The sequence below is a fragment of the Lipophrys pholis genome (genome assembly GCF_963383615.2).
Source record: "Lipophrys pholis genome assembly, chromosome: 15".
Taxonomy (NCBI): Eukaryota; Metazoa; Chordata; class Actinopteri; order Blenniiformes; family Blenniidae; genus Lipophrys; species Lipophrys pholis.
Window position 1 is genome coordinate 20,307,743 of NC_137642.1, and position 21,299 is coordinate 20,329,041.

The 21,299-nt window shown below is 43.5% G+C and overlaps 2 protein-coding genes across 2 annotated transcripts; both read left to right on the top strand.

Moving 5' to 3' along the window:
- Positions 1-2,487: 2,487 nt before the first annotated feature.
- calm2a (calmodulin 2a (phosphorylase kinase, delta)) lies at positions 2,488-6,281 on the top strand. Its single transcript, XM_080482062.1, has 6 exons — positions 2,488-2,852; positions 3,627-3,657; positions 4,969-5,112; positions 5,199-5,305; positions 5,394-5,529; positions 5,621-6,281. Exons 1-6 carry the CDS (start codon positions 2,850-2,852, stop codon positions 5,647-5,649), a joined length of 450 nt encoding a protein of 149 aa, XP_080338188.1. The 5' UTR covers positions 2,488-2,849; the 3' UTR covers positions 5,650-6,281.
- A 3,213-nt stretch (positions 6,282-9,494) lies between these two features.
- On the top strand, positions 9,495-18,364 carry stpg4 (sperm-tail PG-rich repeat containing 4; the record flags this gene model as incomplete). The annotated part of the gene is made up of 7 exons (XM_080481082.1): positions 9,495-9,524; positions 9,680-9,736; positions 12,425-12,679; positions 13,789-13,853; positions 14,142-14,187; positions 18,002-18,106; positions 18,290-18,364. The coding sequence occupies 7 exons, from the start codon at positions 9,495-9,497 to the stop codon at positions 18,362-18,364; spliced, it is 633 nt and encodes a 210-aa protein (XP_080337208.1).
- Between the last annotated feature and the right edge of the window lie 2,935 nt (positions 18,365-21,299).

Below are 21,299 nucleotides of genomic sequence, written 5' to 3' on the forward strand. Positions count from 1 at the left end.
AAAAGCCATTGGGATTTTTCTTCTGGGTCTTTGTTCGTTGCCAAAACTGAACACCACCTTTTGTTGTTTTTGAAGCCTTATGTGAAGGAGTTAATTGATTTATTTATTTATGCCAAAGTAAATATTAACCACATCTGAGTTCTCCGACTGCTACAAAATAGCTAACCAATCAACTTTTAATTATTGAATTTCACCCTCCATGAAAGCCTTTCATCTAACCTCAGATTCGCTGTAAACTGATATGAGGAAATTGTGTCTTGAATAGTTTTAAAAGTGAAAATAATCGAATTATGAGGTGACACATTCGCCAAGGTTCAGCATGATGATGCAACATCCATGATGGCTTCTATAGCCTCATTTGACCTCAGGTGGGCATCAAACAACCAGCTTGCAAGTATTATGCAACTCCAAAATAAGAAAGCTAAACTTGTAGCTGAAAAGCCCCAAAACTACTAAGCTTCCAACTAGATTGAAACAACAAAAATTGAGAATTCAACACTGCATTTTTTTCAATTTCATTAGCTGTAGTCAACATTGTAGTTACTATGTTTACATGAACATGTGTTTTGTTCATCACATTTAAAATGTATTGCACCATTTAAGTCCTATTTCCAGCTCGTTGGCATAACTACTCTGTCTTCCATGTGTGATTTGTGATGCTAATATAGCTGCATAAATGCCCACACAGGCAAGATGTTCAGATGATGGCTGACTCCTACCAGAGCCCTATGAGCTGATATAGAGAAAGACAAAGAATATTGTTTGCCTTGGTGGTTTTTTTTTTAAAAACTAGAAGAATAAAAACACCACAATGGTCAAAGTGATAAGCTCCCTTTTGTACAAAGTTTTGGCATTGTATCTGTATTGTGTTGCTATCACATTGCTAAGAAAACAGCTATGGTTTCACTTGGTATTAGATCAGAACGGGATCAGTGATAGTGCACTACTTTGAATTTCCATTTAATGTCACCTGAAAATCTCCCAACTGGAGACTTTGACTCAATATTATTTCACAAGAGCATGAGATAAACTGAACAAGAGATTGAATTCAGGTTGGTAGATGAGTGTCTGCCTGTCCTCGATGACTTAAATGTTGCTCACAAGTAGCAAGACTAACTTCTGTGACAGTTTCAAGACACAAATTCTTAAAAAAATCATGAGTTATGGTCTATACCAATGTATTTTATACTGCTGGGTAATCACAAATGTTATATTATATTGTACTCCGATTTTCTAATTCAGGTTTTGAGAACTCATTGATTTCTGTTTGAGAGAAATCTTGAAAAACTACATAAGAAGAATGCAGGTACACAACTATAATCTCTACATCTACACATATTTTACAGTGTTTGCCAAGTATTTTCAGAGAGGTGAATTTGTACACCTCCACATCCAGTCATTTCACACATGCATCAGCTTATCTGTTTCTTGTGACAGATTTAGGCCCTTGTGCCGTCACCTCTGGCATGACATAATCTGCACGGTGACAAAAACCCTTTAGCAGAAAAACAGATTTAAACCAAAAGAATCCAATATGTTCCAGATTAGTTAAGTTGTGGCTGGGAGAGGGGGGGGGGCTCAGTCATTCTGAGGCTGCTCAGCAGATCACATGGTACAGGCAGCATCACCTCTATCATCATGTCTTCCATCCAGAGTGTGAGTTTTTTAGCTTTTCACACAGTTCTCTACAAGTAATGCCAGATCCGAGTCTAATAATAAAGGAGAGGCAGTATCTATTTGGAGGAAGGTGAGGAGTGCTGTTCTGTAATAAGGGGATTCTGGTACATTCTCCAAACGACTCTTCGGATGCTTCTCCTCGCACATCCCCGTCCACCCTCCTTCTGGACCCTCTCCCATGGGATCGGGGCAGAACAGGTGGCCACTGAGAGACAGGAGAGCAGTCAGGCATAAGCAATCAGGCTATTGGATACTCCCATCCACACACTAGCAGCACAATTAGACCTGAGAATCCACTGTCAGCCAACAGCGAAGTCTGTCACACATTTTGCATTCGAATGCATGCTCACACTTGAACACGGGAAGAATTGACCAAAACACATGCATCATATGTAAAGTCCTCAGCACATCAGACAGGAGGAACTTTATTCAAGATCCATGTTGAACTCAATCAGTATGTGAAAGGAACTTGCTAATAAGCAAATGTCATCAATAAAAAAAATGCAGAAATAACAGGTCCAGAGGCTGATGTGTGCACTATCTGGGTCAGTAGCACCCCAGTTACAAGTAACAAACTAAGCTCCTGACAGTTAATTACTTATCCAAACTATCTTATTGGGCCTCCTAGTAGATGATGCCCAAATGTACACACACTATGCAACAAGCTTGTCTGCTGTGCCTGTGGCTCTGACTGGGATGTCTATGGACAAGATGCAGCGGCAGCGCAGACCATGGGAGTGACGCATTGCAGGTACAAACACACCAATCAGAGAGCGCCGTTTCTTTCAGCTACGTCTTCTGCCCCATCGCAGAGAAGCAGAAAGTATTCATACGCAGTCATGTAGATCCATAGCGATACGCGTGATCAATTGTATTACGACCATCGAAAACTCATCTGCAGCCGTACGCTTGTATTTCGCGTTTTTTTGGTCTTTGATATGGAGGCGATCGCCTCGTAAAATGTATTTTTTGTTGAATTTGGCGAGTGAGGAAAGAGGAAGTTGGCGGAGTGATATTGAAAAGAGGCGGAGTTTGCGACAGCCGTAAAAGGCGAGTCCAGTTGCTTCTCTGTCAGTGTGCTTCATAGAGAGATTGTCGGTTCCCTCGAGCTCCACACAGCGTTGGTTTATTACGGATTTTTGTCGTGAACCAGCCGCAGCACTCATATCGAAATGGTAAGGAAGGAGAGATTATCTTCCCCGCTTTACAGTTTAGGCTAGTTCATTTCTCGTAATGTGAGTTTTGAACTTACAAATCGGCGCTATTGAAACATAGCGTAGCTAAGCCGTTGGTCTGCTGTAAAGCTCCGCGGCGCTGACTGAATGACTGCTCGCTCGTTGCGAGGTAATGCTAACTAGTTAGCCGAATCAAGGCGATGGCTGAAGGCGTGTTCGTGTTAACGCAGTCTGTGGGCAGCGGAGTTACTCCGGTGCTCTTTACTGGACCGCCTTGCCTCTAAAATGCGGCTTTTATCGTTTCTCGGCAGGTCTCTCGTTTACTTCCCACTTGGCTTGTTGCGCCCTCGTTGTATTGAAACGTTGTTTGCGGAAAGCTGCATTGCCTGTGACTGCTGCGGTAGTACTCCTTCTGCTCCGGGAGGTCTGTGTGACTGCTGCTTGCTGGAGTAACCGCGCTTTACCGCCAAATTGCCCGCCATTCATTGTCCGTGCCAGGCGCGAGACGCCGGTGGTCCAAACGTGGCTGAACTCTATGATCACCGTGCGTTTTTCTACGTTTCTTATCCTTTCGCCAAATCCATTAAATTAATCGTCATCTTCACATCTGCCGTATTTTGTAAAGCTGATGACAGAAGTACTGGGTACATTTGTAGAAAACGACCAATGTTGGGTCTACAAAGTTAAAATGGCCTATAATCTAATAACTCGTATATAATTAATTGCTCATCCCTATTTCTCTTTATAACAATGGCTCATTTTTGTATTTTACAGGCTGATCAGCTGACAGAAGAGCAGATTGCTGGTAAGACATCGTCTCACAGATCCTCTACTTGGCTCATAACCTGCAAAAGTGGCCTGCGTTATGGATCCCATGCCATGGATTTATACTTTTGCCTTTTAAGGCATTCCACAGGGCGGCCTACTTGGTCATAAAACAAGGAATGAAAGAAACGGCTGTTGCTTGCTGGCTGATTCACTCCCCCACCTTGGCAGTGTTGAAGGACTCCTTCATGGAAAACCTTACTTTTTCTTGGTTACCTTGTAATAAATTATGTAATCTGGAAGTGCTCTCTGTTCTGGCGAGGCATTTTGCTGTCACCTTTTTACATGCTGCACTTAATGTGTCCTTTGCCCTGGGTGTGTGCGCTCATCATGTGGAGTTCTACAGTTCCTTTGGTAATTTGTCCTTTTAGTTTTATGGTGCTTCTGAGATGAGATGCTCTAATCATACTAGAGTGTCTCATGGACTATTGCTGTACAACATGTATTTCATGTCTTAAGTGTGTCACAGTTGTAGTGACTCCTCCTGAATGTATCTTTTAATGCACATTGGCTTTGCTCTCAGGTTTCATTATATGCCGATCCAACTAGAGTAGTATTTCATTGTATCAGCTTCTTGTGGTTAAACCCCTCCCTGACATTTTTTTTTTATGTTTAATAAATGGCATGACGTGGGTGTGCACTAATGTGCCTTGTTGACTTGGAGAAAGTCGCAGTGATGAGGGGTTTCAGTGGCCCTCCTCAGAGGAATCGGTTCCCTCCTGATGCTCGGCAGTCAACACAGGCTTTTTCATCTTTTCTAGAAAGGGTGTTACCCTGTTTATTTGACCCTGCGAACAGCTGGGCAGGTTGTAGCTTTTCTGACATGGACAAGCTGCTGCATGCCACTATGCATTGCCCAATGGCCTCATCACACTTGATGAGTGTGTCATTGTTCTCATCCCTCACGGCAGCACAGAAGCTGCCATTTGTTGCTGATGCAGGCTGACTTTGGCCTTGCTGCCGCCCTCTGCCGTGTCCTCGGCTCTTGTTTAGCCAAAAACTGCAGTAGCTGGAACCATAACAGAAAGATGAACCAGTATTCTGTCTTCGGTTTATAATTGAAACAATCGGTGATGTAACACTTTAGAAGCTTGGGACGATTTGCCATTGGGCTCAGTATGATCAAAGGGCCTTTAAACATTTCCATGGATTTATACTTTAAATTCTACATCTGCAGTGGGTTTTCTATCCCTCACCACTCTCAAATGGCCCGTCTAGTTTTTGCATATCTGTGGTGTGGCTTCTTTGTCCTACTAAAGAAGTCTGTCCACTTTCCCTCTGTCAAAACCAGAGTTCAAGGAAGCATTTTCGCTCTTTGACAAGGATGGAGATGGCACCATCACCACCAAAGAGCTGGGCACAGTGATGCGCTCTCTGGGCCAGAACCCTACAGAGGCTGAGCTGCAGGACATGATCAATGAAGTGGATGCTGATGGTGAGAACGACGTTCCGACTTGTCCTGCAGCGCACATTGCTGCTCCGTCAGCTGTCGGTGCGTCAATCCTGCTTCTGTGTCTTCAGGAAATGGAACGATAGACTTCCCAGAGTTCCTGACCATGATGGCCAGGAAGATGAAGGACACAGACAGTGAAGAGGAGATCAGAGAAGCATTCCGTGTCTTTGACAAGGTAAATGCTTGCTGCCTGGGTTGCACTCTCTGACCCCGTCCACAGCAGCACCTTAAGCAAACTGAACACTGACTGGTCTTACTTTCAGGATGGCAATGGCTACATCAGTGCTGCTGAGCTGCGTCACGTGATGACAAACCTTGGAGAGAAGCTGACCGACGAAGAGGTGGACGAAATGATCAGAGAAGCAGACATTGACGGAGATGGACAGGTCAACTATGAAGGTTGGTACACACTTTGATGCCTTTCAGTATTTTTGTGCTCTCAATTCTTTCTTCGTTTTAAGTTACATTTTGTTTTTGTTTTTCCCTGCAGAGTTCGTACAAATGATGACGGCGAAGTGAAGGCCTTGTACAGATTTCTTATATAAATAATTTGCCTTTTTTCTTTGTGTAATTTATCTGTAAAATCTTAATAGCCCCCATTCGTCCCCGCCCCTTCTGCTGTCCAAAGGAACTGCATGTAAACTGCATAGGCTCTTGTCCCCATGTCCCTTTCTTTTGCTGTCATGGTGTTTTGGAGTGACTGAACGGTCATGCAACCAGAAGCCCGTGGAGGCCCCTGGGAGCCAGAGAACTTCGATTCTTCCTGTCTTGTGTGCTCGGGGCCCCTCCACGCATGGCGACATTGGAAACCTGTCAGCTGGTTGTCACTTGGCAACACTGTTGGCATGGAAACAATGTAGAGGAGTTTAAACTCTGCATGGACTATGGACAAAGTATATATGGAAATCTCTCAGCATTGCACTACTGCAAAAAAATGACACGGGTGTATCTCCTAGGTACTCGTACAAACTCTTTTTGTATCTGCTGTTCTATATACCAGAAAATGACTAATCTTACCATGCTTTTTAATGTTTTAATCTCTACTTTTGCTTTTTCTTTCCTTTTCTCTTTTTTTAATGACCTCCTGGTCATGCCTCAAATAATCCATTCCAAGTTGTATATTTTTGTTTTCCAATAAAATTTACAATCTACCCAGATTTGAAATTGTCTTGTTTTCTCAGTTAGAATGGATCCTTAAGTTTGTATACCCTGTAATAATTCACGTTTTTGTATTGAGGACAGGATGCTCCGGTTTTTTTGATAAGCTTTTTTTTTTTTTTCTTTTTTTCCCCTTGTCATAGAATCCACATTGAAATGTTTACTGATTCAAAGTGTCCCTCCCTGCCCCAACCACCCTGTTAATTCCCCAAAAAGCACTGAGGAGCATCAGCCAATGCCTCTTATTGTTCAGATAAGCTCGGGTCAGATCTGTATTGTCATTAAAATGAAAGCACTGGATGGGATCAAAGGCTTCTATTTTGAAGTGCACACAATGGTACTCGACGTTAGATTAGCCTTGTGCAGTCCAGCTCCCTGACCGACTACATAGGCCATGTGTTGTCTGCTCCCGGCACAGCACCGTGTAGAAACGACCGCCTCATGTCTTACTTGGCGACCCACCCCCTCCACCCACCCAGAGGTGCGGGTGATCGAGCGTACATCATAAACCATGGTGTAAATAGAGGTGTACCTGTTTTCTTTCTTTTTATTTTCTGATTGAGTTTGTTACAGTAGCTTGCAGAGATACTAAGTTTGTTATTTTGATGAATGATAAAAATAAAGCTCTATTGTGGACCTCTGCTCCGGCTCCTGTGTGGATTTTCTGTCGGCTGCTGATTGCACCCCCCCCCCCCCCCCCCCCCCCCCCCCCCCCCCCATCCTAATGCAGTGTTTGGATTAGCAGACTTGCGCTGCTAAATTGGGAAAATGGTCCCTCTCGTTCTGTCAATCTGCTGGGGTTGGTATGGGCTGCACTTGTTTGTGGCTTGATCAGTCATGTGTGTCATTCGGCGCTCCCTGCGGACCCACGTTTAAACATTTAGAGCATTACCAGAAAGAAAACACAAGTAGCAACTTTGCACAACTTCATTGCACTGAATTTCTCTGCGGTGCAACACTCGGGTGTCAATCGATGCCACATGTTACCCTCATCTTGACAAAACCAATTATCGCCAAGACCTGGAAACACTTTGGTCTGCAAGCGTCATCGCAGTGTTCTCGTACACAAGTTGTTAATTATGTGGGACATGCAGCACCAATCTCTGCCCTCTGTGTTCGTGTTTAGTCCAAATAGAGGAATGTGCACCAGGGACAATGATGAAAAGCTCACTCAGACAGCAGTTTCTTGTGTGTGTCAGGTTGCAGGAGATTTTCCTGACAAGCAGCGTGACGACAAATTCTTCAGCTCCCTCGAACCATGTGCTCCATGTAGCTTGGCAACAATGCTGCTCCCAGAGAGGGTTAGGGTTATTCAAATTTTATTAACAGAAGATACATTATTTCTGTCATTTATTGTCAGGAGACGGATTCTTTAGACATAACAGAGCATCCTGAGTAACCTCCTATGGGGGACCTATTGAATTCCTTTCTTTTTTATATACATCAAAACAACAAGGCATATTTGAGGGTGATTTAAGTATAAGTTTTAATGTTTTTGTTCAAAGTCTTTCCTACTGTTTCAGTGACTTATTCATACAGGATTCGTACAAATTTATGCTGTTTTTGTGAATGAAATGTGGGGTAGTACTTTAATATATGCTCAGAGCTGAAGCTTTGCATGACACATCCATATTGTCTAAGTTGCAATGTTGTGATTCAATGAGAAGTGGCCTTATCCTAAATTAGGAATTCCCAAAAATATTAAGCAAACGTAAAGCTGCATGAGTTCCTAATGGCATAATGACACACTTCCACTAGCAGGAAGAACAGTGACTAATCCTTACAGAGACCCATGAAAATACTAAAAGCACGCCTAGCAATCGACAGGACTAACATGACTAACCAGTCATCAGTTTATTTGCATCCTCATCCATCACTTATTTCTTATCGTCTTATCAAAGATTATAGAAACTTTTCCACCTGGAAGCAGCGGATAATCCCCTCATGGCTTCAGCTTGAACAGCAACAAATAAGCAGCACTGAAGCTCTGTTGTGTCGTGTTTACATAAAACACAGCTGACATATCACTTTGCTGTCTCATTGTCTTGTCTGAGGTGGTGTTGTGCTCAGCACGGTATGAACATGGGCTGGAATGTGAGGGGTCACAACAAGGGAGGCCATTGCTGAAACGGGGCCCCCGGAGAAGTGCCGACGTTGGTCCATGTCGCTGACAATGTGATGGTTTTATTTCCACGATTGTAATGTAACTTTTTATGTGTTTCTTCGCCTTTGGGGAGGACTTTGAATTTCCTCGTGTATGAGCGGGGCTGTCCAAATGAACTTGCCTTGAATCACACGTGGACTACATCGCTTTCAGCGTCTCTGTCATTTTGCTAAAAGATGTCGTTTTTCAAAATGTCGCAGTCTAAACGGGAAACTTTGTTCAAGCAAAAAATGCAAAAGCGATGCATTTTCACTTGAAACGTCGTCGTGTGAATGACGCCTGCGGAGGTTGCGTGTTCTCCATGGTCGCTTGTGGGATTCCTCTAAGTACCACAGTTCAAAAACATGTCTCTGAGGTTAATCGGTAACTGTAGATTGCCTCTCTGTGAATGCTCAGAGTTTTTCCACTGTGATAATATTTAATCCCATAAATAGAATGCAATTAAAATTTAATAAGAAAGGGCGCTATATTCTGAATAAACACACAGTGAGATCTTGGAGCAAATAATAATTATACCACATCTTTCACATGACCTCCCTCTAGAAAGTAAGGTCATGTTTGGAGGCGTCTGCACCGTGGGTTTAAAACCAAGTTGTACTATTCTTAAAGAATTCCATGATCCAGCTGCATGAGTGGATCTTAGTCTGGTGTGTGTTTGTGCAGGATAGTTATTCAAATTTATCCTAATTATGATCAGAATCTGGAGTCGATGCTGAACTGAGATAGGAAGTCCATGGAAACAGGCGTCAGGGAGGAGTAGGTACTGTTACTCGCAGCATGTACAGTACGTACCTTGGTGCTTCCTTACCATTGTGTCTTCCTCTCAGTCAAACTGGTCGGCGAGTCTAAATTTAGCCCTCCACTAGGCCACTGTGTTGAAAAATTGATCGATAGCGGAGTCGCTGCTATAGTAACAGTCACGGTTTTAATGGCACTCAGGTGTTACTGGATCTCCTTGTTCGGCAGATACGACAATGAGTACGGCGCAGCGCATGGATGTGGCCAAAATAGAAAACACAAAGTGGCCCACGAAGTCAGCGACATGCCCAGGGCTGGTAATGGAGTAGATAAGGTGAGTCTGCGTGGCTGCGTGGCTAATAAAGCAGTGCGGTAAAAGCATGGGGCGATCCGGATGGATGCATCACAACAAATTGTTGGCACGGCAGTGTCATCACTGCAGACGACAACGGACCGAGTCTGGGCTTCTACCTTGTTCCTTCTCCGCAGGGCGATGACAAGGCAGACCAGTGTGGTCGAGGGAGCTGGTGGCTGGCGACGCTCAAAGTAGGTGTTGTAAAGCGGCGTGGTTTCACAGCTCGACTAATCCCAAACACTTTCCTCTTGGTTTCTAAATGGTGACATAAATAGCGTGTTTTATATCATCTGCTACATTCTCACACGCTATCGCACACCAGATGTAGCCACCAATAAGGTCATAACGGCCGGCGACATCATCGTTTTGGTCATTTCACATTTCATGGAGCCAATAACGTGATAAAGCTGTAACTGGTTGAACCGTCAACTCTGGTTTTACATCCACTGACCACCTTGTGGAGATAGCTAATAGCTCATATTTACAACGATAACGCCGATCGCTCACATTCGGGGTCTTTCATCTTCTAGCCTTGTCTTTGAGTAGGAACCAGCCATTTAGGACCACAGCAGACGGAGCTTCTGAGCTTGTGTTTAATTGTAATTCCCTCACGTCACTTTTAGATTGATTTTAAAATTATTTTAAGTCTTTTCAAGCCTTTCACCCTCATAACTCTGCCTGCTCATCTGAATATGCTATAAACTTTACTCTCCTCTCCTCCATAGCAGATCTGCGCAATATACCAACAATGGGATATGAACCTTAATGCCAGCTTCTTCCCTTAATTTTTGATTTGCATTGTGTTTTTTTGGTTGTTGCTTTAAAAAAAAAACAAAAAAACTCAACATTATTTGTGAATTTTTAAAAATAGAAGCAAAAACAAGCAAATGATAAAAAAAAACAACAAAGCAAAATAAAACAAACAAAACAGAGTCACATATTTCAAATTTGAATAACCGGAAATTAGATGATGGGTTACAATGATACAAGTAAAAAGTATAGTTGCTGGTCACAGGGTCAAAATGTCGCTTTGTGTTTGATGGATGCTTAATAATTTAAAAAAAATGACAGGTTTCAATATTAATGCTTACATCCATAAGTTATTTGTATTGCCACTTTATACCAATTTCATTATAATGTACAGACATTTTGGTTGGAGCGTTGCTCACGTAACAGAAAATCACAGAACCGTTCCCATAATGAGGAACATGTTTGCTTGGAAATGAGTCCAACTGTGTGTATTTCTATGGTTTTCCTTTGTCACACCTCAGAAAATACCCTTAAAGTTCTGTACTCTATTAATACTTAATGTAAAAATGGATGGATGGATGGATGGATGGATGGATGAATGCTAACAACCATCAGTTAAAATGTATTTTCTCTTTTTGTTTTCTACTTGAATCAAAATGTACACACATACTGACATACAATGATTAGGAGGCAGGTACTTTGAATAGTAGAGTCAAATGTTGGCACACACTTGGCTCAGCTGTCATTTATGCCTATTCTCCATGATAACCAATGAATGTCTGCCCTCTCCGATCACAGTTACTAACCGGGATAAAGTGATCACTGCAGAGGCAGTTGGAGCTGCTCCTGTTTAACTCTCCATTAATGTTCATTGCATTATCCCACTTTATTAATCGCCTCTCCCCTTGAAACAGTTTTGTAATAATTAAGAAGCCTTGTTGTTTTAGCCAATGAAAAACTGGAAACAGTGTCGGACTGACATTTACAGTTTGAATAATAACAAATCGAAGCACTACATTATCTTTCAGCAGCTTCCTCTTGGTGTGACTGGAGCATAATGCAGCACAACAGAGCCTCATAAATACATCATGTTCCCCCGCTGTGTATTGTTTTTCAGCTAATGGCTTTAATTGCGCAGTGCCATCCCTCCGCCCCTGTCCAAAGTGTAGATCCTTAACAGATTCACTACAATGAGTTCAGTCGCTGAGTCTCATACGGTGGATTCATGGCGACGACACATCGACCTGCTAACTACCGGTCTGTAGCAGCTCACACGGAGTTTATTGTTATTCATGTCACCATCACAGATAACGGTGGCATAAATGTTTGGAGTTGTGTGGAAAACATTCATAGTGCAATCAAAAATGGATGAATTAATGAGCATGCTTCAAAAACAAACGGGAGAAAAAAAACTAAATCAGCGAGTATACGTTGTAAAAGAATTTGTTTTGGTCAAGCTAAAGATATGAGGTCTTCTCATTAGGATTTTATCTGGAATATTGTCTATAATCTAATGAAGTAAATCTGAAACAAGAAAAACTGCCACATGGGAGATGATCTGCCGCAAAGCTGTAGTGAAAAGAAGAATGAAAGATAAGATTCAGGACAAATTGCAAAACCTAAAAAATAGGTACAACAAATAAAATAGGTTATAATAGGTTCAGCTAATAAAAGTCAAAGAGAGCCAGCTGAGTAAATGCCTCTCACTGCTATAGTGCTTCACCCCTGATTCAGTTTTGTGAAACGACCACATTTCTGCCGGTATTACACAATTTGGCGTGAGACTTTTTTTCCATCTATTCATCCATCTCTAGTAACGACTTAATCCAGATTTGGGTGGCAAGTTCAGCACGTATCTTAGTCAACAGAGTATGAAGGATAGAGGCAACACAGAGAGACAGGAAATACTTGGACACACTTAACTCTATGGTCAATTTAGAGTCACAACTCTGTTAGGTTTTGTGGAAGGAAGCTGGAGAGCCCAGAGGAAACACGTGTTGGCACACAGAGAACGTTCAGATAGAGAGACGAGCAAGTTCCAGCCTCAGCTGGGAAACAGCAATGATCAATATTTAAGTCTTAACTAATCCATCGGGAATGATTCCCAAAACCTTTCCTGTCTGTTTCAGGACACACCCGTCCCAGGCATCTACCACGTCCGAGACTTTATCGAGGAAGCCAACCTCAACCCCGTGAGAAAAACCTACGGCTTCAAAAATGTGGGGAGAAAAGTCCAGACGCTCAGCGTCTGTAAGGGGGACGTCCTCCTGCCTGGAGCGTACGACCACACCGACTTCATTCAGGAGGTTCTGAGGCACCCGGCGTCATACTCTTTCAAAAACCGCCCACGACCCGACATCGTCACCCTGGGAATCCGAGATAAGGTGGTGTCCAGACTCTTCCTGCTGGCAGATTGGATAATAAACTGATAAGCAGTTGGGTTGCGATCCAAAGTCATCAAGGGTATTGAATTCACCTGAGGAATTTGGCACTGGCAAGAAACGTCTTTACAAGTTCTCCCTGTTGTGTAAGAATAGAATAGATGAGGCCCAGTCAGGAATAAGACATACTAATAGTTTTCATTTAATAGAATGGGAGTTTGTGACAATATTGTTTGACCAATGAGAAACAAACAAAAAAACAACAACATGGTTTTTTTTTCTAAAATACCCAAATGTTCATTACCTTAAAGACACATGAACTCCTTCACCCGGATAGAGCATTTCATTTATTGAGAGCATTATGGACTGAGACCTGTGGGTTCAAACTGTTCCAGTACATGCTCTTCAAGGCTGGCCTCGGTGAACACTTTAGTGTCCTGAGACAGTGGAAGGTAGTTTCTTCCTCTTGTTGATTTGTTGACGTCTGACTGTGGCTATAATTCTGGTCTTACCCTGTCGGAGGTCAGTCAGTCAAACACATTAGACATGTTACTGGATTAGCATGTGGATCATTATGACAATACCACTAAGAGTCTTTGAGTAGGAATTGGAAAAAAAAAAAAAAAAAAACTGTCCTGAAGCTCAATGTACTGATTGATAAATTATCAAAGTTCCTAGAGTCACTACTTTGCTGACACTTTGAAATGAACCAGAATTGTCCCTCAGTGCTCTACGACTGATGTCAAACATCATCCGACTGTTCAAGGAGCCCAAATAAACAAAGGTTCAAAAGTGCTCAAACATTCCTTCAACATCCACAGTGAAGAAAGCGACCTGTGGTCCTCAATAGACTCATGCACTGAGTTGGTTCATGTACATTTTACCCATAAGTCTTTATTTTATCCAGCTATATGTCTTGGGTACTTTGTTTTGTAAGTCTGTTTGGTCGGGGGTTAAACTGGAGTTTGTGCCTCAGCGAAATCAAGAGGATGGGCTTGAAGGAGAGGCCTGCTGTTAGACGTTACGCAGCGGCAACTGAATGAAATGGCCACCTCATGGTGATTTTTGTCACATACATTTAAGCAATTCCTCATCTTTATTCTCTGTGGCAGCACATAAACACGTCACCCTGCGACTACGACGTGTCAGCGAAGCCGGTGGAGAAGATCCCCTGCAAGTAAGCACTCGACAAACAGCCTCTCTTTAATTCTCAGATCACAGCGGAGCGAGACTCCCTGCGAATCGTTGCTCCTTGATCGTCAACCCCCCACCCCACCCCCCCCACTCCTACTCCCCTCCCCCCTCAACTCTCCGCCTTGTCAAAGATGGAGGAGCACTTTCTAACCCCCTCTCTCATTTTCCCAGCCTCTGATCACACATGGCCTCGCTCTTTTCTTCTTTTGCCCTCATTGTTCTCCTCTCTTGTTTTTCTCCCCACCCTCCATTTCTCCTGCTCCTCTTGCAGGCATGTGATGTTTCGGTCCACCGTGCGACGGATCAGCTTTCCACCTGTAAGTATCTGGTCACTCAGGTGAGTTATTAGGACCATTCAGTCTTTCCACTGGCCACAAAAAGGCTTCATTACAATATACTTTCAATGGGTTTTGGTTACAAGCTGTGACCTAATGTGTACCTTTTATGCACTGTTCATGAGCTAGTTATGACAACCACGAGGGTCCAAGAAACCGATCCCATGGTCTGTCCGACTGAACCCCCCCCTACACACACACACACACACACACACACACACACACACACACACGCACACACACACCCCCATTTGAGGACCTGCTGCAACACTTGTTGGAGATGGAAGGTGTTGCAGCCGCAGCCGCTGGTAGTTGATGGATATCTGAGCCCCGCTGGCAGCTGCTGAGTGTTGACAGAGAAGGAAAGGTGCTAAGAAATCCCCAGGGTGTTATTACTGAGGAGTTGGGAGCAGTTTTCTGCAGTTAGTGGCGTCACCGTGACTTGCAGACGTGTTTTTTTCTTTGGTCAGAGGTTAAGCAGCTACATGCCCCCCCCCCCCCCCCGCAGTGAAGTGAAAGGCTGAACGGTCACATGGCCAAACTGATAGGATGTGTGAAGAGATCTCCGTCTCTCTGAAGCCTGGATAAAATGATTTCCACACGCGGCAAAGCAAACCATCAGCAAGCCAAAGATGCTTTGAAAACACAACAAAAACGATATATCTTTTCTCCTGATGTGTCTTAATTTCTACTTCCTGGGGGCACTTGGTGTCCCAGATTTACTCGCCGTGCTTTGTTGCAATATCGACTTGCACGTGCCGCTCGGAAGGAACAAGTCCTCCCTTAAGAATCGAGCCCGTTTGAATTAAAGTCACAATCACAGCCGCTTTCATATGAGTAACTTCTGTCTCTCTGACGCCGGATCAGAAAAGTGATTCACCCGACAACCGCAGCATGAGAGCGTGCTGATCTAAACACCTGCTGTCTGCTCTGCTCTATGCATGGATCTGTCCAACACTTCAGGCTGAAGTCTTTCAGGATCTATGTGCTGTATTCCCTTGAAATCAACTACAAATGTTCAGCAATCCACATTGAGAATCGTCCTGTCTTTGGTAATTCCTCCACTTTTATCTTTCACAATACAATTTCAAGTATTCATGGTTTTCTTTCGGATGAACCACCATTACTGAGAAAAAACCTACGAGGCGTGACTGTGTTTCAAATCACTGAAGTACATGCACAGATGTCACATCACAGTCGTGTTATATTTGCAAAACATCTCAAAATCGTTGGAAGAGGGGCAACAAGAGGTGGGAAAGGTGACTGGCATAAATCAAAACAAGTGGAGAGACTCCTAAGGTTAGGTCGACTGGATATAAAAGCAACATTTTAGAGAAAACATGTGAAACTAGAAGTACTCTCTTAATTTACAGTGTATAATTTCATCAAAAGTTTCAGATCATCAGGACACCTGGGTTCAGAGGCAGCACTGCATCAAAAACAGGCAGGAATCTGCTGTGGAAACCATTGCATGAGCCCAGGAACACTTCCAGAAATCACTGTCTGTGACCATTCAAGTAAAAGCCACATCATGCATGGGAAAATATTCCTCACTTCCTTGTTTATATTCTCCTCACTTACCTGATGTTTGCACACTGCTGTTGTGAATGTTTTGAGGATATGTTGCTGCAATCAAACTCAAAATCAGCTCATGTAATTCATGACATGGGGAAATGTCTCACTGTCAACATCTGATATGTTGTGTTGCATTGGAAATGAAAAAATGGGTTTATTGGATTTGATAGTAGACAAGGTGGGATCGCAGACAACCTAATCAACAGATGAGACAACAATTCATGTTACACGAGCTGATGGTGGATTCCTGCCAAAGCCCTCTGGTATGAGAACCTGTATTTTACCCAAATACCTTGGATCCTGTAAAAACACGTCTGGAATCTGTCAACGAATGAGGGTTTGTGCTCATCTTTCCTGCCTCAACAGACATGAATGCGTCCCGTTGCGTTACTGCCCAAGAAAGCCACGCAGTGTTCTCTTGATTGTCCCGATGCAGCGACTGCGTGGGCACATGTCATCAGGGCTTCCTGTTGACTTAGCCGAGTGGTGAGCGGAGAGGTCTTGGCCGCGCTAATCGAAAACTTTCACAGACATTCGTAGCATGTGCCAGTTACCTCTCCCACCCAGGAGAATCTCTCGAACACACTGCGCCGCAGTGGGAAACTAGGCCAGGTGCTTTGGCTCAAACATGCACATCAGATTCGCTGTCGTCCGGCAACTCCCGTGAAATACACCTGCATTAGCACCTCCCGGGGGCGAGAGGCAGGCAGGCCAGCGCAAGGGAGGGAACGGGCGGGGGCGGGGGCGGGTCGGCAGGCCAGTTGCCGAGGATCAAGTGAACTGGCAACCAGGATCAAATGGCATGAAATGGTAGTAGCCACCCCTGCGAGGAGCGAAGGAGAAGAAAAGACACCATCCTGTCTCCCCGTGTCACAATCAGAGAGCGAGTGAAAATGAAAGGCTGGTGCTGCGTTCAGGGACGTGGCTACAGTAGTTTCATGTCTGGGGAAGAGGGCAGAGGAGGAGGAGGAGGGGGCGATGCTATTTCTGCATGGGACGCCGCTGGTGGCGAACCAGTATGTGTGTTAGTGGGTAAGAGGAAAGGAGAAGTGAAAGGCAAGGAGAGGGAGAGACGGACTGACTTTTGACTGAGATTAACCTCAAACACAGCAAGAAACTGTTGGCGGAGGTTAAAGAGCCACCGGCGAAACGCTACATCATAGGTTTTAGGACTAAGAATATGAACCGCCAAATTAAATCTGTACATTGTTCTTGCATTTGTCACACGACACGAGTATCAATGTTACAACAATAGGTTTTCAAGTGCATACGTCTGAGGGTCACAGACTTAATCCCTCATTTGGCTCTGAAAATGTCAGAGGTCACCATGTACAGTGGGCGAATGTATAGTAACTTATAGTAAGCCTCGGGGCATGAGCCCTGCATCACGCTCTGAGCAGTTGGACCGAGCAGTGCGCCGGTAACGCTAAGCTGGCTTTGGTCCGCACGCTCAGGAACAATAGCATTTCAATTCAGGTGGCATCATAAAGCTGAGGGTCGATGTCCTTTCCTCGGAAAGTGGGGCAACATGCGAGAGACTAAATTCCTAAACAAAGACTGCAGCTAAGTGCACCTGCTGTATTTGCGTTGACCTGAATATCTTTGTTTCAGCTTGTATAGGCTGCTCAATAACTTTAGCAATGTACATGCTACAAGCCATAGCTACCAGACGCTTTAATAGGAGATGATGTGGACACTGCAATCGCAGCCTTTTAATATTAATGTTCAAACATGAACAGCAGCACATAGGTGGAATTATTAGTAGTTTGCATGTTCTTACAGAAGAGTAAAAAAAAAAAAGTGAGGACGTTGGAGGAGTAAACATGAAACATGAAAACAATCTTAACATTTTTACACGTTTGGGTTAAGTCATCTCATGATTAATTGATGAGTTTAAAAGACCGTGGACATCAAAACCAGCTGAACAAAGCCACTGCAGCTTCCTCATTTTTGTCCTGAATCTACCATCGGTTGGCTGTATTTGTTATGGATTTATGGATATCTTCACAATTCAGACGTCTAAATGATGCTGGTGCCAAATTACAAACATTGAATGGTAGAATGCTGATCCGGTTCAGATTTAACAGAATTTTCTATGCCACAATAAACGAACTGGCACCATTTAAGTATCTTTTTTTGGGAACCAAATCCTAATCAATGTTGGAGCTGATTGGACAGAGGGCTGGATCACTGACGGCGGTTCTGTTTGTTACCACCTCAGAGAGAAGGACCCGCTCCGTGTCACTACGACCCACAGAGCGGATCAGCTAAAGGCGTCACGTCCTGCTTCAAGTCCACGCTGCCTCGGCTGCCCACCGTGCCCTCGGTGAGTCCGTCTCCACCATCCCACGTAACGCTAACACAAGTCTACTCTTTTTACTTAACTGCAAGTAAAACTAGTTTCAGTTCAATGATGTTTCAAAGAGATGAATTTCTCCTCTTTATGTGTCATAAACTCAAACTAAATGTGAGGTTTCTCTGTGGGTTTCAATGTGTTTGTGTTCCACAGAAGACTCCAGGACCGGGTTACTATGAACCTTACTGGAAGTGTTCTGACTACGGAGGCCATCGACCCCTCATTTAAATACGTTTTCCACCATGTTTCCTTGTCTGGACTTCATTCCCACCACTATCTACGTTTAATCGTGCTTGAAATGATAATAAAAAAAATAAAAAAAAAGTCAAATCATGAATGCAGGAAAGAAGAAACCCTCCAGTTTTGTTTTTTTTATTACTTGGACCAATGTTTATCTGCATGTCAGTGAGGGATTTTTGTGGTCTGCCAACGACATAATCAGCTACATTCGTTGTGCTCAAATCGCTTTAGTGACGCCGGCCAGGGAAGCAGAATGATCTTATCTGCAACAAAGGGTACTTCATTCCACTTAACTACATGTTCCCGGTATTGCTCTCTCCCTTCATCTCTCCTCTCCCTCGCGCTCCTCTCTTCCTCTTTGTTGGCAGCCGGGCGGCTTTTTGCCTTCCTACTATCTCTGCCCTGCGATGCACTCAGGAGGAGGAATGCTGCTCAGCCATGCGTCACATGCACATAGCTTACTGTGGCATGCTGCACCCTCAGATAACACATTCAGCATTAGGGGCCAAGGCAGTGGCACACAATAAAACGGCTATTCTTATCGCCACCTACTCGTTCTTTCTGTCTTTCGACGAAACAAACAAGCCAACAATGTCGGGGCGCAGAGAACAGCAGAGATAGGAATCAGCTCCGCTTGAAGCATAATGCTGGTGTAGTTTACCTTGCAACAGTGTGGGGGGGGGGGGGTGGATAGGCGGAAACACGTGCTGGATTCCGCTATTTATCTGGGGGAGTATTTTGCTGAGCATGCACGCATGTTGTTAGCGTCCATTCGTTTTCATAGAGTGAAAAACAAGAGCATTGTTGAAGAATAGGAGAGTCATAGATCCAACAATGAAATCCTACTTTTATTCTATTTCTTTTCAGTGTACTGATTCTTCATCGTGGGCAAAGCAAAGGTTCACTGTGGTGTCAAGTTCCCCCAAAGAACTACTGCAAACATGGCTCCTTACAGTCATGCATCTTGGCTGGGTCCAATTTCTTCATTTTGACATTCAAAGTAGATTCAATGAGTTGGAATATACCATAGAAATCTTTCTATGAAGTCCACAAATCAAGTTCACAGTGAATCAGTTGAGGTCATGCATCTCTCAGTTAATTTCCCAAAATATGTCTAAAATCTATCATAAACAACTCAAACATTTCCAAATGTTTTTAATCACAATATGTGTAGTGCAATAATTTATCAACATAACCTCCTCCCAGTATTTAGTGTGATCTGGTACAGATTTTCTTCAATATCCATGAAGGGAAATGCAGTAAATTGATAGTGTGTTATTTTGAGTGTCTACAATCATCAGTGTGTTCACACAAGTTCTTTTATTTGCAAAACCATGAGTAGATATAGCTCTTACCGGTTATAGTTGGCTTGAAACTAATGCTAATCTGCATCTAAATCACATGTATAACACCATCTTTGCACCTAAACAAAAAAAAGGGGGGAGGGGGGGGATCAATCACTGGTCGTTGAATGAGCTTTCTGTGGCAGGACAAGGTCAACAGTTCACTGAAGAGACAACCATGTTTTTTTGCAGTGTAATGAGAAAATCTGATGCAGCCGGTGACAATATTGGATTGCCACGATGATTCGTAACCCTCCAGGTTATCCTCTGATATTCTATCATTGCAAGCAGACAGAGAGCATCTGTGGGATCAGAAAAAAAATACCTGCTGATATTGTTAGTTTCTGAGCAGCTGAAGAGAAATCAAACATCAGAAATCATTTTTGTTTGTTAACGTGTCAATAAGAAGCACACTTGTGGGAATAAAACTGAAATATGATTGAGAGGTTTTCAGTTGTAATGGTAAATATATCAGTCTTACTCGTGATATTCTGACTTTGTCCTCAAACTGTAAAAGTACTCAAAATAAACAAAAACAAAACATTTAACCATCCAATCGCATTTGAGGTCAGTATTTCCCGTTATGACACGTCACTGAAAAGCCCAGGATGTCCTCTTTTGAAATCATCTGATCAGCTGCGGGATTATAACCAACAAACGTCCACGTTCAACCTGGACGCCCAAAATCCAGGGTGGAGGTGGCTAAAATAGCTTTGTCAGGTTTCTTCACGCTCTGCGGTCTCCGGTTCACCGAAACATGAGCGAGAAGCCGAACACTGGCGGATTCACCAACATCGCAAAGCAGGAGCCTTTGAAACGCACCGTTTGATTTTCAGCACTGCAGGACGCCGTTTAATTAGCCATCGGAAACCAAACGTGGCGTGCAACGTGAACCGCTTTGTCCTAAAAACCTCCCCGCTCTGATGTGAACCCCTTTCACTACTAACTTGTCACCGCCCCGTGGCACTCCTTCCTCCTCCCCGTTTGCGTTCGCGGCGCCTCCAGAGCTAACGCAGGCGTGTTCGCTCCGTAGCGACCGTCGGCTTGCCAGATATCGACTAAATTAATTCAACTGAGAGAAAACTTCAGCACACTTCATTAACATTTAGCAGCTCTGTTTCTTTAGCCAATAAAAATAATTAGCAGCATAGCCCACAATGAGCTGTGTTGGAAGCTAGTCAACATTTCAAATGCGCCAGTGCTGAGCGCTAAACAAATGGCTTTCTTGAAGTCTAATGTTGCGTTAAGAGCTAGAATGTTTAGGCATATTACTGCCTTACGTTTTATAATGACTTTACACGGATTGCAAACTGCACAATCATCAGTTTTCTTGTGTGAAATACTGTCACGTCTTTGATCGTTTCCTCTACTTTGTGACGCAGGAAGTGATGTTGAGAAGTGCGTGGCGCGAAGAAATCTGGATGAGAAGGAAGAACCATTAGTGGGAATCGATAAACGATTGGGTGGATCACAACAATGGGAACTGCTTGAGCATCTGAACCGATTCTCGATTACCACAGTTTCCTATTGATACTATTTCTACGAATGCGGCCTTCTTCAAGGACGGCAAAATCATTCAA

Excerpts from the sequence above, each read along its gene's own strand:
- calm2a (XM_080482062.1), top strand. Across the intron at positions 3,658-4,968 it reads GACAGAAGAGCAGATTGCTG|AGTTCAAGGAAGCATTTTCG; the intron begins GTAAGACATCGT and ends TGTCAAAACCAG. Across the intron at positions 5,530-5,620 it reads TGGACAGGTCAACTATGAAG|AGTTCGTACAAATGATGACG; the intron begins GTTGGTACACAC and ends TTTTCCCTGCAG.